We start from the raw sequence: 13,254 nt of genomic DNA on the forward strand, positions 1-13,254 counted from the left end.
GCATTTCTATTGCAAGAATATAGGCAATATGTAGGAAGGGAAATAATCCTCAATGTATGACTTGCAAATGTTTGCAGCTCAATGCAGAAATTTTAAATGCAGATAGAACAAGATGCAGCTGCATCATTTAGATGAGCAATTTGTTTTTAGTTCAGAGATACAGCGCGGAAACAGGCCCTTCCAACCAGCGATCCCCGCACACTAACACCATCCTACACACACTAGGGACAATTTTACATTTATACCAAGCCAATTAACCTATAATCCTACAATCTTTGGAGTGTGGGAGGAAACCGAAGATCTCGGAGAAAACCCACGCGGTCACGGGGAGACCGTACAAACTCCGTACAGACAGCTCCCGTGGTCGGGATTGAAGCCGGGTTTCTGGCGCTGTAAGGCAGCAACTCTACCGCTGTGCCGCCGTGAAGCCCAATGATACATCAATATATATATAAAAGGACAAATCATAACCATAACCAGTGAAACTTGTGAAATAAAAACTAATAGCTATTTTAAATGATAATTTGATTCTCAAAGACAAAAAGAGGCAACCTGAGATGATAGATTAATATACAATATGTCAAATGGGACAAAAGGTATCAAATGATTGCACCTGAAAGATAGAGACCTGCTTAAAAGTATTCATTGAAGACATTTGAGTGAGAAACAAAACAGGGAAAAGGAATTGGAATAAATACCCAATCAGTATTTGAAAGCCAGCTGCTGGATTAAATTTACATTAATGTTTCACTAGGTTGGGGACAGGCAGGAGAAGAAATTGACCCTCTGAGAAAGTATGTCTGGCTTGCTCGTTAGTACCATTTATAATGGAAATAATGCACATGAAAGGAACATGGCTTAAACTTTGATTTATGTTATTTCAATTATCTGTAATGTGGCCGTCCCCGAGTACCCTTCTACATCTATTATGGCACCAATTTAAAACCAGAATTTAATTGATGCACTAACGCTTTGAAATAATTGGAAAGTGAAATTAAAGATAGTCTCAGCCACTTTTATTTTTGTGGCATAGTGTGGACAGTAGAAGTCGTTTTCTCTGGGTGAAAATGTCAAAGGCTAGGGGACATAGCTTTAAGGTGTGAGGGATATAGCTGAAAGGAAATGTGCAGCACTTGTTTTTATTTTACGCTAAGGTTGGTCGGCGCCTGGAACTGCTGCCAAGGGTGGTAGTGGAAGCAGGTATGATAAGGTGTTTAAGAGGCTTTTAGAAATGCACGTGAATATGCAGGGAATGGAAGGATGTGGAGCAGGCAAATGAGATTAGTTTATCTTGGCATCATGTTCGGCCCAGACACTGTTTATTGCTATGTGTATGTCTGTGTAATCATCTTTCACTGTAGCCCTGGAACCTAATGTCGCATATCCAGTCTATTTTGGATGCATTTTAAATATAAAGGGATGGCGTAAAAAGGGGATGTCAAGTCCTTTGCATGGCAAGAGCAGCAAGGGAAATGTCCGTTTGGCTGCATGGCGACTTGTCCATCCTGCTGTGAATGCCACAGAAATTACAAAGCTTTGGGTCAGTTAGAAGCTTCTGCACAAACTATAAGATTATGATGTTCTCCGATGCACCATTTTTTGGTGTAGCTCCGTGGATCACGGGAAGTTAAGTTATTCATTATCCTTAATTGCTTATTTCTCTCAAATTGAAATATTTACTATTCACAAGAACAATTATGAGTTTGATATTCCTTGAACATTTCAGTCTAAATGTTAACAATTTGAAAATGTATCTTCTTAACTACTCACAAATAGGGAGAAGAGGAATTAAATGAAGCATTTTAGATCTTAGGTATAGAGGAGTAGCAAATTTCTATTGGATATCAAAGGCTTTGGTGCAGCTTAATCATTTCCTTCATACCTACTTAACTTTCATCCATATTTTGTGATGAGATTTCATTTGTCAATGGAAGAAAACTATTGCATGTTGTTACATCTTCTGCTTTTGTGTGTTTTACACTGGTGTTTATGCGTCAGCATTTGGTGTAGCTTGTGTATTGTTGATCTCAATAGGGGTTCATCATTCCATATACCTTTGGACAAATTGATAACATTTAAAGAATACGTATGGCATGGTTCCAATAATAGCTGAATAACACACATCTTTAAGACTAGTGTCAGTGAAAATAGACCATGTTGTTGAAGCCAAGCAAATATTATGTTGAATCCAAAGCAGTTTAGGGACATGTTGTTCTCCGTGATAGAAATTCAACAATCTCAACAAATAATCATTTGCTTACCAAAGACAAGGATCGGATTCCATCCACAGGAAGGTGAAATCCCATTCCTATGGTTTTTATGATTACAAGAATATTCAAAAGATTCTGCCTGCAAAGAAAAATATAAAGAATGTAAGAACAAAGATTTTTTTGTTCTTCACATATTCCATCGCTCCATAGATGCTGCCTCACCCGCTGAGTTTCTCCAGCATTTTTGTCTATTTTCGATTTTTCCAGCATCTGCAGTTCTTTCTTAAACATTTTGATTATCTTAATCCTTACTCAAAATCCCTTGGATTGTCCAAGAAGATAGTTCTCTGATAACCATGTAACAATTACAGCACGGAAACAGGCCATCTCGGCCCTACAAGTCCATAATTTGGGTGTTAATCCTACCTATCTGAATCTGTCCATTGCCATGATGTTGGGTTGGTAAGTGAATAGTAAAGTGAGCACCTCATTATGACATGCAAACTAAAAGACAAAGTAATTTTCAAGTACCAGAGCAGTGGAGACACAAGTGTGGAATTGTCAAGTGGACACAGGTTCTAACTAGAATAAAGGTAATTTGGCATCAATAACGGAAAATAGTTTTTCATGCAAAGTATGGTCAGTGTTCAGATAGAATATCCATTGTGATGAGAAATGAAATTCCTTCAAACAATTATGGAACTATGAGGTGCACCTACAAAACTACAAGGCCCATCCAGATCTGGCAGACTGCATAGTAGGGCAGCTACTAGAGCTGCTGCCTCACAGTTGTTGGATGAATAATGAGTAATAATGAATCAGGGTACAGGAGGGAAATAGACAAAATAATGGCAAATAGAATTTAATCCTCTTGTGAGGTGATAGCGTTAGTGTAAAGTAAAGAAGGGAGACCAGATGTAGTAACTGATGGGGGTTAAGCATTAAGAAACAGAGGTACTTTGTTGTTCAAGGGCAAGGACTCCTGAAGAAGGCAGCACAAGGTAAAGTAAGGATGGCATATGGCATACGGCATACTAACCTCCATGTGCTGAGGCATAGAATATAAGGTCAGTGAGTTGGGATATGACTTTACACAACATTGGTTATGCAACAATGCTGCATTTTGTCCAGTTCTGGTCAACATTCGAGAGGAAGGATGTGATTGCACAAGAGGAGTGCAGAAGAGATTTACCAGGATAGTGTCTGGATGGAGAGTTTCAGTTATGAGGAGAAACTGGATCATCCCTGGAGCAGAGAGGGAACTGTTAGATCAAACTCATCAAATCTCATCGCATCTGGATCCACATCTGGATCCTCATCGACAGACCTCAATCAGTATGAATTGGCACCATGCCATCAGCACAGGGGCACCTCAGGGTTGCAGGCTGCAGGCTCAGTGCCCTGCTCTATTCTCTGTATCCATGACCGTGTAGCCAGACACAGCTCCAATGCCATCTTTAAACTCAGCCACTATATTTGGACAAATAGCAGGTTACGACAAGTCAATGTGCACGAGGGGCACTGAAGTGTGGAGGCGGAACAGCAATCTTACTGTCAACGTTAGCAAGACCAAGGAGCTGCCTGTTGACTTAAGGAAGGGGAAGTCAAAGGATCACACACACACCTGTCTTCACCAGTGGCACTGCAGTGGAGACAGTCAACAGTTTCAGCTTCTTGCAGATACACTCTCAGGATCTGTCTTGGGCTCAGCACTTTGATGTCATTATAAAGAAAACTCACCAACTCCTCCACTTCCTCACAAGATTCAAGAGATTTGATACGTTACAGGTGTATACTAACTGGTTGCAGCATGGCCAAGTTGTGTAAATTGACTGCTGAGATGTGAATGAGACGACAGAAAGTGGTGGACACGGCTCGGTCCATCACATCACATCCTTACCATCAAAAGGATCTACAGGAAGCTGCTCCTCAAGAAGGCAGCAAGTATCATCAAAGATCCCACCTTATCTACTTAAGCCCCCTTCGGTCATGGTTAACCATGGTGTGTCTCCAGGGTGCTATTCCCTAAATGGAGGATGCCTGTTTGTTTAACGTGGGGAGACTGGTGTACAGACAGCCACCCCGTGGTCCTTGACAGATGTGGATCAGGATCCAGTGGCGTGGAGTCCAAGACGACCAGAGACCCTTTTCTGCTGCAGCCTTCATCCGCCTTCCCAGCCGTTGTGACGCTCCACTAAGGTCAGCCATCATCCTCCGCCTGTTCCACGTTGAGGTCTTGGTTGGATTGGTCTTCGTCAGAGACCTCCCCCTCGCCCTTACCACCCTACCTGGAGCATAGCTCCAGACTGCATCGCTCCCGGGTTCTCAGGCCCACACAAGCTCCACCACAACAAGGTGACAATCCATGGAACCCCACCACCCTCGCCATATTCTCCTCTCACTGTTGCTGTTGGGAAGAAGGTCCAAGAGCTTGAGAACTATTACCTACAGATTTAAGATAAGCCACTCCCCATCAGCCAGTGTGCTCTGGCCCACCATGCATAACCCCAAGCACAATCTTACCTCAGCACTAAATTACTATGGATTTTGTACCAAGGATGCATTGCATACGTTAACTTGCACTATCATAGCTTCTATTTTTCTGGCGCAGCGGTAGAGTTGCTGCCTTGCAGCGAATGAGACCCGGGTTCAATCGTGACTACGGGTGCTGTCCGTGCGGAGTTTGTACGTTCTCCCCGTGGCCTGAATGGATTTTCTCCAAAATCTTCAGTTTCCTCCCACACTCTAAAGATGTACAGGTATGTAGGTTAATTGGCTTAGTAAATGTACAAATTGTCCCTAGTAGGTATAGGATAGTATTAAGTGCAGGGATCGTTGGTTGGGGCAGACCCAGTGGGCCAGAAGTGCCTGTTTCCACGCTGTATCTCTAACCTAAAAAACGAAACAACTGATCATTTATTTACTGTACATTTATTTGTTGTGTTGTTGCATGTAATGTGCCGGTAAGGCTGCAGCAAGCAAGACACTCATTGTTTCAGTCCCAGTGCATATGACAATGAAACACCCTTGATTCTTGAGGCATACACAATGATGAGAGACCTAGAAGGGTCAATAGCACAAAACCTTTCCCCATTATGGAAGCGTCAAAAATTAAAGGACATAAGTTTAGAGTAAGGTGGAAGAAGTTTATAGGGGATGTGAAGATGAATGTTTTCACCTAGAGGATGGTTGGGAATCATCCAATGCCTGGGTGTTGGAGTCCAGTTTTGTCACATTGTTTTAGCAATTCATTTGTGGAACTACATGCAAGTTTAAGATTGTGTGTCTGCTGTTCAATGCTGTATGCATAAGAAATAGGAGCAACTCTCTAAGTCTGCTCCACCATTTACTAAGACCATGGCTGATCTTCTACTTCAAGCAACATTTTCTGCCCGCATCTTTATATTAAAATGTGAGTATCAATTTCTTAATCAGTAGCTGAGCTTCCACAGGAATTTGGGGTATAGAATTCCAAAGAATTTTGAGATAAATATGATTAATACCATTACATAATATAGTACCCCATTGTGAGAAAAATGGATTCTTCAATAGGAAACTGTTTGACAAAAAATCCTGATTTCGGGCAATGAGTCCTTCTGTACCTTCTGATAATGGAAGTGCGTGGAAGAGTATCATAGAAACAGCTATAGACACAAAAAGCTGGAGTAACTCAGTGGGACAGGTAGCATCTCTGGAAAGAAGGAATGGGTGACGTTTCGGGTTGAGACCCTTCTTTAGATCTTGACCTAAAGCGTCACCCATTCCTTCTCTCCAGAGGTGCTGCCTGTCCCGTTGAGTTACGCCAGCATTTTGTGTTTATCTTCAGTTTAAACCAGCATCTGCAGTTCCTTCTTACACATAGAAACAGCTATGATAGAAGAGCGCAGAGTCATGAGGGTTTTTTTTTCGCATGTAACAAAAGAGACAACTGAATTGACTCATTTAGTCATTATCCTTTCAGTGCTGCATAAATAGATATATTTGTTCAGAAAACCGTCAAGTGGCAATTGAAGTTTGAGATGATAATTTGAAAGTATTTTGACAAATGAAAATTGCTTAATTTTCAATTCAAACACATTACGGCAATGAAGACCATGAAATTAATTGATTAGCATCAGTCATTGTTGCTTGTTTTTTTAAATCTCACCCAGTATGTAAATTAAGATTATGGTCTCATTGGGTATCCTGAGTAGTAAGAGACTGGTGCAGTGCAGTCTCAACAAGGTTTCAGCATTTGGGCGCGTTCAACCTTGAATTGCAGCTGGACAAATATTAAATTTAAAGGAGTGGATGACTGAATTGATCAGTGCTCAAATGTCCTAAGTGCAATGTTTTAATTAATGAAGAAGCTGAAGCCCAGGAGGTGCAATACCTACACGATGAGGGATGTCCCCACTGCAATCTGTACGTTTTAAGGATTGTTTTGTGTAAATAAGGGGTCCCTGACTAATTGGACTAGCTCAAGTTTCAGAGGCTAATAACGCTCCATCGCCTTGGAGAATATAGCTGTGTTTCAGGAATGCACATTAGCAAAGAAAGGATTGATGATCATCTCCTCATCTAAGGTGGCAAAGTCATGACTATTTGAGAAGCAGGGATACAACAAGCTACTATAGTCAAAGTAGTTAATTACAGGAAATTAGTAATAATATTACCACATAGGTATGGGTTGAGATAAGGATAGATACTTTATTGTCACTTGTACCATGAAGGTACAGTGAAATTCTATGTTTTTGCATACACAGTACACAAAAGAGTTGTCACAAGGCACAGACATTTACAAAGTATCAAAGTATATTTTTGGTCCCTTCGTCGTTTCCCCTCCCCCACCACAGGTCTCCTTTGTTCTTCCCGTTCGCGACCTCCGACCTCATGTTCCACATCCCTCCTCGTTCTTGGTCAATGTTGGTGGCTCGGGCCTGAGTTCGGAGTCCGCGGTGTGCGGGGCCACCAGTCGATGGTCGGCCGCAAGCTATTCTCTGTCCATGGCGAGCGATCTGCGATTGGTGGTCCTCCGCCGTCGGTCCACGGCAATGGTGAGTTGGGCCCACCTGCCGGGAGCCTCCTGTCACCGCTCTGCCCTGTGGGTGGTTTCAGCCGCGCGCGCGCTACCCTGCGGGATATTCCCAACTGCTTCCAATACTCCAGCACTCTTGGACCTAGAGCGCAGAATGTCAGTTGTCCAAGTATAGAAGTGAGATGTACAATGCGTTGGAATCAAAGACAATAGAAATCCATACATGGAATAACTGCATTTCTAGCATTTCAGGTTAGAACCACAAAATATTGGAAGTACTCTGCAATTGCAAGGAAAGCTCACCAACACCTCTCCTTCTTCAGACATTTGAGGAGATTTGGCATGTCACTGAATAGTCTATCGAACGTGTACAGGTGTATGGTGGAAAGTATACTGACTGGTTGGATCACGGCCTGGTTTGGCAACTTGAACATCCAAGAATGTAAGAGGCTGAAGGTACTGTCGGGCATTACTCTGTCCATCGGGGGTACTGACCTCCCCACCATCAAAGGTACAGGAAGGGCTGCCTCAGGAGCGCAAGTAGAAAGGGGAGGCTGATATCATCAAAGCCCCACACCACACTGGCCACATCTTACCTTGCGGCTGCCACCAGGAACAAAGTACACAATGGGCATTGCACTACAATGGTTGGTCTCTCCACACACTTTGGCTTGTACTGCCATGGTCAGGTTTACCTAGAATAACTTATTTTATGGTTATATTTATTTATAGTGCTGCTGTGTTAATGTGCCCATAAAGCTGCAGTGAGCAGGAATGTCATTGTTATATCTGGTGCATATGAAATTTAAACACTCTTGTGTCTCTTGATAGACTAAGAAGTATACGTGCAGAGAGAAAGTTAGTCAACCTTTCAGATTGATGACCTTTCATCTGAATTTTTCTGTAGATGCAGTCTGACATGCTGAGTATTTTCAAAATCTTGCTCAAGCAATTAGGAGAAAGATTGAAGAGGTGAACTAATTTGTTGTATTATAAAGATAACTGCCCGTATCATAAACTGGTGAATAGACAAGCACAAGGGAGGTGGATGTATGCTGGTCTAATCGGATGAGAGACGTGTTTAGTTTAGTTTAGTTTAGAGATACAGATACAAGCCCTTCGGCCCAACGAGCCCGCGCCGACCAGCGATCCCCGCACATTAACACTATCCTACACACACTAGGGACAATTTACACATACACCAAGCCAATTAACCTACATACCTGTATGTCTTTTGAGTGCAGGAGGAAACCGAAGATCGAACATCTTGGCAGGACAAATCAAAATAGGACGTACATGGTAAATGGTAGTGAATTGAGGAATGCAGTTGAACAGAGGGATCTAGGAATAATTGTGCACAGTTCCCTGTAGACAGGGTGGTAAAGAAAGCTTTTGGTATGCTAGCCTTTATAAATCAGAGCATTGAGTATAGACGTTGGGATGTAATGTTAAAATTGTACAAGGCATTGGTGAGGCCAATTCTGGAGTATGGTGTACAATTTTGGTCGCCTAATTATAGGAAGGATGTCAACAAAATAGAGAGTGTACAGAGGAGATTTACTAGAATGTTGCCTGGGTTTCAGCAACTAAGGTACAGAGAAAGGTTGAACAAGTTAGGTCTTTATTCTTTGGAGCGCAGAAGGTTAAGGGGGGACTTGATAGAGGTCTTTAAAATGATGAGAGGGATAGACAGAGTTGACGTGGATAAGCTTTTCCCACTGAGAATAGGGAAGATTCAAACGAGAGGACACGACTTGAGAATTAAGGGACAGAAGTTTAGGGGTAACATGAGGGGGCAACGTCTTTACTCAGAGAGTGGTAGCTGTGTGGAATGAGCTTCCAGTGGAGGGCTGTTGGAGGCAGGTTCGATTTTTGATCATTTAAAAACTAAATTGGGTAATTATATGGCGGCACGGGAAACCGGAATGGAGGGTTATGGTCTCTGTGCAACAATGTATACGGGATAGTAGGGGAATGAGCTTATGGAGTGGTCGGCACAATTTTACTAGAAGGGCCGGATAGATGGCCGGGAAAGGAATGTTTCCAGTGCAGGTGTAATTGTGTTCGGCATGGATGGGGCCGAGATTGTTATGGTGTATATCTCGATATAGAAAGAAACCACATGGTCACGGGGAGAACGTACAAACTCCGTACAGACATCAACCTTAGTCAGGATTGAACCTGGGTCTCTGGCACTGCAAGCATTGTAAGGCAGCAACTCTACTGCTGCGCCACCATGCCCGCCCAAGTGTTCATTCTTAGGACATTGTGATGATTCTGGTGAGGGATTGCCCTTCTAAAGTAGATTGACTTCATATAAACAAGACTGGAAGGAGTAATAGTGAGTGGAATTGATCTGACAGCAGCCAGGGGTTAAAAGGTAAAATATTGCGGATATAATTGGTAAGGGGCACAAATTATTATGAGGGGCTTTTCGGTTACTGAAGGAAAATAGAAAGGGGATGCTGGTGTTAAACAGATAGTAATTTACATCAATTTAATTTTTTCTTCGAACAAATATTGTAAAAATATACATCATGGTTTGTATTACCTTTGTAAAACCTTGTGTGTAATGTGCAGGTGATGTGTGTTTAACCACTGCACACCACCTACAACCAGAACCGTCTGGTCATTGTTTTCCAAAGGATGTGACCTGAAAACAATAAGACATAAAGTAATCCCATTAACTGGATTATTTTTCTATATCTGCTCAACATTCAGTTCATGGTTCGTATATGTATTTATGATTTTCAATTTGATGTAACAAATTTCTCTTGGTAGTTTGGCTTTGAGGTTATGGGCGTGGTGGAGGTACAGGCGGAGGGGGAGGGGGGGGGGGGGGGGGGGTGCTTAATTGATCAGGGAGGGTTTTACAGCAATGCTTTGAGAGGGTATTCTTGAGCGATCGTCCAGTGACGCTGTATGGATAGAACATAAACAAAAAGGGGATGATTATTTTGATGGGACAGTATTATAGGCCTCCCAATAGCAGGAATTATAGAATCAGATGTGCAGCTAGATCGCAGATAGCTGTAAGAATAATAGGGTAGTTTCTTGTGTCAGTGTGGGACCTTGAGACCAGTAATCATAATTCTATTATGGTCCACAAGTCAAGGGGCTGTCCCACTGTGGCGACCTAATTGGCGAGTTCAGAAGAGTTTAGGAGAGTTTGAAAAAGTGTCATGTTGAAGACCCCCTTCAACTATGTTGAAGACTAGCTTCGACTAGCTTCGGGAAAACTGGACACCGAATAGTGGAGAGTGTAGACGACCTCCTTCGATCTCCTTCGACCTCTCTTTGACTATGTTGAAGATTATCTACGACTACCTTTGACTACCTTCGATTACCGACGACTAACATGCCGACGTACTACGACCTACTTTGACTAAGCCTACGAGTAAAAAAAAAGATTTTTTCCATGGCAACCTTTTTTTACTTGCCTGCATTTTTCAGCATGCTGAAAAATACGCCGTGACCTAGCTGTGGCCTCGAGTAAGCGGGGACTACTCTCGAGCATGAAGGAGAGTTACAATGACCTCGTAGGACTTCATGTCAACCATGCTGCGAGTACGAGTCGAGGGCAAACTCTTCTAAACTTGCCAATTAGGTCGCCGCAGTGGGACAGGCCCTTTAAGATCCTAGGTTGGGAACTTACAGAAATCGACTAAGTGAGACTGATTGCAGATAAAGGGATGTCTGGCGAGTGTGAGACTTTTAAAAGTGCAATGGGAAATGTTGAGGAACAGCATGTTCCAATTGCAGTGAAGGGCAATGCTGGCAAGTTTAGGGAACCTGGTTGACAAGGGGCTCGGATCAAAGGAAAGGAGGCGGCTAACATCAGGTTGAGAGAATGGGGATCGTGAATTCCATGACACGTGGGAATACACTGAAGAGGGATATCAGGAAGGCAGAATGAGGGCATGTGGTGGATCACGAGCCATATTGAGTAAAGCCTGGCTATGGAGAGAATTGGACCTCTTAAAGGCCAGCATAGCTGTCCATGTGTGGAACAACAGGAGATGGGTGAGATATTTAATATTTCTTATTCATTTTTACTGTGGAAGCTAAGGAATTGAGATTTAGATATTTTGGACGATATACGAAATAATGAAAGTCTGTTGGCAGTCTTAGGGATTTGGTGAATGGACATGTTGAGCCAAAGATTCAGTTTCCATGCTGTATTACTCTGTGAATCTATGACTCCAATTACTTCTGTAATTGAATTTTTGAAGGCTCGGTGTTAGATGATTTAAAGCAGAGGCAGGGAAGCAGGGAAAATCTTAGTTCTCGGCAAGGATTTGGATAACAGATCAGGTAAGATTAACAAGTCAATAATAGAACAGAGAATGATGGAATTACTCAACAGATCACACAGCCTTTGCAGAGAGAGAAAAATACAATGAATGTTTCAGGTGTGGGACCTCTCCTCAGATGGGTTTTGATGAAAAGGTCTGAAACATTTACCGATTTTTACTCTCTTTTGATCCACTGCGTATTTCTGTCAATTTCTGTTTTTATCTCAGATTTCTACAGTCTGCAGGTTTTTGCATTTTGATCAACAAAGTGGCAATACCCACTCATATTGAAAGGCCAGACATCATTCTCTATGAAAACAATACCAATTGGTTGAATTACAATATGAAAGCTGGCAACTGTTTGTTAAGTTTGTAATCTCTTCAGGAGTGAAAGAAGCACAGGGAATGATTGATAAACACAAAAAGCTGGAGTAAGTCAGCAGGAAAGGCAGCATCTCTGGAGAGAAGGAATGGGTGATGTTTCAGATAGAGACCCATTTTCAGACTCGACCCGAAACATCACCCATTCCTTCCCTCCAGAGATACTACCTGTCCCGTTGAGTTGCTCCAGCTTTTTGTATCTATCATTGGTTTAAACCAGCATCTGCAGTTCCTTCCTACGCTGAAAATGATTGTATCGTTTTCTAAGTTGGTGATAGCCAACAGGTCCAGAATTTCATTATGATTTTCAAGCAATTGAAATGCAGGGAAGCTCCCGATTTCATTGCCAATTTTTTAAGGTAATTTTATTAATTCAAGTAAACAATTTAACTTTGTATTGCAAAGTTAATGTATATAACTAAAGCAGCAGTTTTCACCTTTTTCATTTTATCTTGTGGGTGCTCCATTAGCCATCATAGGCAGAGAGTACCTGGAATACCCAAATTTTGGAAATACTTAAAAATGTACTTTACTAATTAAGAAAACCATTGATACAATCTGCTAATTTTTGCTTTATCACTGGGATGTTTAAATGCTATTTTCAGCCATTGAAATAAAATGTAAAATTATTCCAGGATGCTCAATGGGTTTATCCATTTTAGAGCGGTGTCATATTACATATTCTCTAATTTAATTGTTACTAGACCAAGTGCAGACCCGTTGGGTCTGCTCCCCCAATGGTGTGATCCCCCAACCCAATATTCCACCATGCACCCGTCTCCTCCATTGGAACTGAGCCCGTTCCCAAATGTAAGATTGCAGCCCTCCCCTGCCTGCTGCAGCAGTGAAAAGTTCAGTGTTCCTCTCTTCCAACTTTGTTTCGAAGTGTGTTGGAAGCTGACATGTAAATGGAGAAGCCTGTTTATTTTTGAAATACTTGGGGGTGGGTGGGGGGGTGGGGGGGGGGGGGGAGAAGGATTTGATTAAAAACATGTACTTCAACACGACGAAATGAAATGAGGAGCGGATACTTAGAAAGAAAAGCGAAATCTCTACCGAAATGGAAAATATCTCGGAGATTGAGCGTCTGGATTGGGCGTGGCAATGAATCAAAGGAAGAAATGCAGCCGGCAGCCGTACATGCAAATGAATCCATTCCGATTGGACATCTGCGAGCATCGGCCATTCCGATTGGACATCTGCGAGTATCGGGCACGAATCGAAAGGCAGGAAGGGATCCGTACTGCAGGCGGACGGACGGATTTGAGTTTTATATATATACTAGACCAAGTGCAGACCCGTTGGGTCTGCTCCCCCAATGGTGTGATTCCCCCAACCCAATATTCCACCA

General features: G+C 42.3%; 1 protein-coding gene across 2 annotated transcripts in view; it reads right to left on the reverse strand.

Annotated features, from left to right (window-relative positions):
• Positions 1–13,254, reverse strand: part of cped1 (cadherin-like and PC-esterase domain containing 1) — a 231,306-nt gene that overhangs the window by 29,364 nt on the left and 188,688 nt on the right. The window contains exons 19-21 of one of the 2 annotated variants that reach the window (XM_055650836.1): positions 9,779–9,880; positions 2,262–2,349; positions 1,833–2,054 (exon numbers count right to left, since the gene is read on the reverse strand). In XM_055650836.1, the coding sequence (XP_055506811.1) occupies positions 2,028–2,054; positions 2,262–2,349; positions 9,779–9,880 (217 nt within the window). In that variant the 3' untranslated portion in view covers positions 1,833–2,027. Of the gene's footprint in view, positions 1–1,832; positions 2,055–2,261; positions 2,350–9,778; positions 9,881–13,254 lie in introns of those variants that run through there. The other variant, XM_055650835.1, reaches the window with a different exon arrangement.

This window comes from Leucoraja erinacea, chromosome 19 (genome assembly GCF_028641065.1).
Source record: "Leucoraja erinacea ecotype New England chromosome 19, Leri_hhj_1, whole genome shotgun sequence".
Lineage (NCBI taxonomy): Eukaryota > Metazoa > Chordata > Chondrichthyes > Rajiformes > Rajidae > Leucoraja > Leucoraja erinaceus.